The sequence below is a fragment of the Ostrea edulis genome, chromosome 8 (genome assembly GCF_947568905.1).
Source record: "Ostrea edulis chromosome 8, xbOstEdul1.1, whole genome shotgun sequence".
Lineage (NCBI taxonomy): Eukaryota > Metazoa > Mollusca > Bivalvia > Ostreida > Ostreidae > Ostrea > Ostrea edulis.
Window position 1 is genome coordinate 6,367,091 of NC_079171.1, and position 3,564 is coordinate 6,370,654.

Sequence of the window (3,564 nt, forward strand, 5' to 3'; positions counted from 1 at the left end):
ACAAATGTTCTCCTTCCCATCACATTTACATATTGATACCACATACTATTCTTGATAATTCAGTTTGACATGATAGCACTTTATCTGTGTTTATTTTGTAGGACGGTGGATATTTAAATACTTGTTTTGAAGTTATTGATGGTAAACAGAAGACTGTGACCTTGTATCTGAAGATCTGTGATAAAGACCGGATGTTTGGGGTCACTTTTTGTTACAGTACTACAAATCTAAGTAAGTACTCAGTAATAATGTAAGACTGAACTCTACATCATGTTTATCTAATATACACATTGAAAACATATATGCATATTGACAGATAAGATAAACAGACCAAATAATATTCAAGTACTAGTAACACAGTCAAATTAGTCCACTAAAGATTGGATATGGATAATTAGTAACACCGTCAAACTAGTCCACACAACATAGTATATAGATAATTAGTAACACAGTCAAATTAGTCCACTAAAGATTACATATAGATAATTAGTAACAAAGTCAAATTAGTCCACAAAAGATTGCATATAGATAACTAGTAACACAACCAAATTAGTCCAATCAAGATTGTATATAGATAATTAGTAACACAGTCAAATTAGTCCACAAAAGATTGCATATAGATAACTAGTAACACAGCCAAATTAGTCCAATCAAGATTGTATATAGATAATTAGTAACACAGCCAAATTAGTCCACAAAAGATTTTATAGAGATAGATAACTAGTAACACAGTCAAATTAGTCCACAAAAGATTGTATAAAGATAAATTGTAACACAGTCAAATTAGTTCACAAAAGATTGTATATAGATAACTAGTAACACCGTCAAATTAGTCCACAAAACATTGTATAAAGATAACTAGTAACATGGTCAAAATAGTAATTAATGTACTAAAATTAATACTGTTCCACTAAACATAATGATACAGATAAGATATAATTAGTAAACAGCACTGAGAGACTAATGTTTTATCAGTTAAACTCACAAACACATGTACATTACACATCATAAATCAGAGGGCTGTAATGAACACAAGGCTGTAATGTACACAGGGCTGTAATTAACACATGGCTGTAATTAACAATGATATGTAATTAACAAGGAACTGTAGTTAACAAGCAGTTGTAATGAACACACTAATGTAAATAGCGCTGCAGAAATATGTAATTAACACCGCTTTGATAGATGTAATTAACACTGTAGAGCTGGGTAATCAACACTGTGTTTATAGATATTGGATTTTCTTCACTTTAGCAGTGTTACACTCAGCCACAAAGAGGTTGTCTCTGATGTCCACACATAAACCGTATGGAGTGTCTAAATCACAGTGAATGTAACGGAGGAACTGTCCGTCCAGATCTAGGATGTGGATACGGTCATTGTTATAGTCTGCTGTCAGGATGTGACTCTGACTGTCTGTAGTGATGTCGGCTGGTTTAAATGATTGCTCGGTATTAGAGGGATGGCCAGTGTATCTAAATCGGAGTTTTCCTGACTGATTGACCACCACTACTGCACCAGCTGACAGGTCAGCCACACAGATATCCAGGTTCTTGTTCTCACTGATGTATTTAGTGTAACCACCAGATGAATAAAGAGGACGACCCTGATCATCAAACTGAATGCTTTGTTTCTGTGTGGAGCCGGAGTAACGCACGACTTTGGATTGTTTTCTATCATCACTGACCATGGTAACCAGGAGATCGTTACACGCGGTACAGCAGACATTGCGAGGTAACCACCCGTGTAGTGAGATCACGGTCTGTATCTTTTTATTCTTAATTAAGTTAACAGTTTGATTACTATAGTCAGTATAAACAAGATCGCCGTCCTGTGTCACTGCTATGTCCTCTGGCCAGTTTCCTGACTTGGTTTGTATTGATGTCAGTACTTTACTCTTGAGATTGAGGAGCTTCATGGTTTCGTTACCCCCGCGTGTCCAGACTTGATCTTCACTCAGACAGCTAACACTGTATAGTCCGCATTCATACCCAGTGTTTATTGTGGCGGTGAGGCGCGGGCCATCAAGCAGTGGTTTGACTGGAGGAGACGATAGAGCTTCTGCTGACTTAATTGTGTCGCCATGTTCTGTGTTAATGGATAATGGCGACAGAGAACCAAACATTTCCCGGAGCTGGTCTGTGTTTATTTTCTGAGGAGTAAAATGCGGCAATGTAGCTCGGACTTTAGGCGGTAATGTTCTAAATTCGGAATTCCTAGATTTGTAAGTAGAAGCTAGGGAGACGTCATTTGATTTTAGGATTGATTTTAAGTCGGACATGATTTGTTTGAGTTCAGTAATTTTCTGTGTGATTTCTTCTGTACTTTTATTCAGGGTAGATAGGTGTTTATTTTTCATCTCCTGGATGACAGATTTCCGTTGGTTGACAATGGCGGTGATCTCCCGGTGTAAGATTTCACCTTCTTGTTCGGCAGTTGTGGTCAATTTCCCGTAGTTTGTTTCTATATCGGCTTTTTCAGTTTGGACATCGGACACCATTTCTTCATATCTGGGATAAATTCTCGTCTCGAGTTCCTCTAAATCTTTTTGCAACCTTTGTGTTTTGGAGTTGAGTTTTTCCAGAATTTCTGATAACTTGTGACCTTTGTGTTTACCGGAGGAGACCCAAGTAATACAGACAGGAATGTCACATTTATCACAGTGATGTTTACAGTGTTCATTGGCGTGTTTCGGACATTTCGGGTAGTTAGGAGTAGACTTTCTTTGTAAATAGGGCATGACATTGTGTTGTTTAGAGGAATCGGAGAGGTGCTCCCCAACACAGGCCTTACATAGATTTATATTACAAACTTCACAACGACTCTGTAGGGGGACAGTTCCACAGAGGTTACACAGTAGGACTTCCTGAGCACTGCGCCGGGGATGCATTTCTGACGCCGGGATCACACAAACACTTTACTGTCAATAAAAGATGAGGATCTTAATAAGATATTCCAACAGGTCAAAACAATTTACCAGGTAGAGTTACTGCATGATATAAAACAGTGCGGTCATTAATTTTGATATTTCAAATGAAATTTAAGTATAAGGCATCGCTATAACACCCCCCCCCCAATTATAAATGATCAGCCATATCTCATCGATCACTGGAATATCGATATTATTGACACTACAATGTCGGAATGCGTATATATAATTTTGTCTAACCTGAAAATCCAACATGGCCTCCCTGTTCTTTCGACCTTCCGTCTAGTCCCGTGATTAAATACCTGTGCGGCACGTCGGCCTGTATACGCTATTTATGTGTCATTGCCTGTTTAAATAGTTTAAAGTTTGTTTGATCTAGTTCATGTTGGGTAGCTATGTCAACATTCACGTCAGAAGACTGAATTTCCTTTCATCAAAAATGGAATTAAATCGCATATGTCTGTAATGAATATTTTTATTGTACGCCGTTTATATTGAAATTCAACCCTGTGAATCCACCAATAAGCTTACATTGCAAGTACATAAAACCTGCCATGTTGGCACTATCTATTAATTTATTGTCATTATATTCCTCATATTGTGTAACTTCATTATATACCAAACATGTTTAGTGA

The 3,564-nt window shown here is 37.3% G+C and overlaps 1 protein-coding gene across 1 annotated transcript; it reads right to left on the reverse strand.

The window, feature by feature from the left end:
* Positions 1 to 270: 270 nt before the first annotated feature.
* LOC130049871 (tripartite motif-containing protein 45-like) lies at positions 271 to 3,238 on the reverse strand. Its single transcript, XM_056148056.1, has 2 exons — positions 3,170 to 3,238; positions 271 to 2,920 (listed from the first exon to the last, which is right to left on the reverse strand). The coding sequence occupies exon 2, from the start codon at positions 2,888 to 2,890 to the stop codon at positions 1,226 to 1,228; it is 1,665 nt and encodes a 554-aa protein (XP_056004031.1). The 5' UTR covers positions 2,891 to 2,920; positions 3,170 to 3,238; the 3' UTR covers positions 271 to 1,225.
* Between the last annotated feature and the right edge of the window lie 326 nt (positions 3,239 to 3,564).

Bases quoted from the DNA above. Each gene is read 5' to 3' on its own strand.
- LOC130049871 (XM_056148056.1), bottom strand. From the start codon at position 2,890: ATGCATCCCCGGCGCAGTGCTCAGGAAGTCCTACTGTGTAACCTCTGT.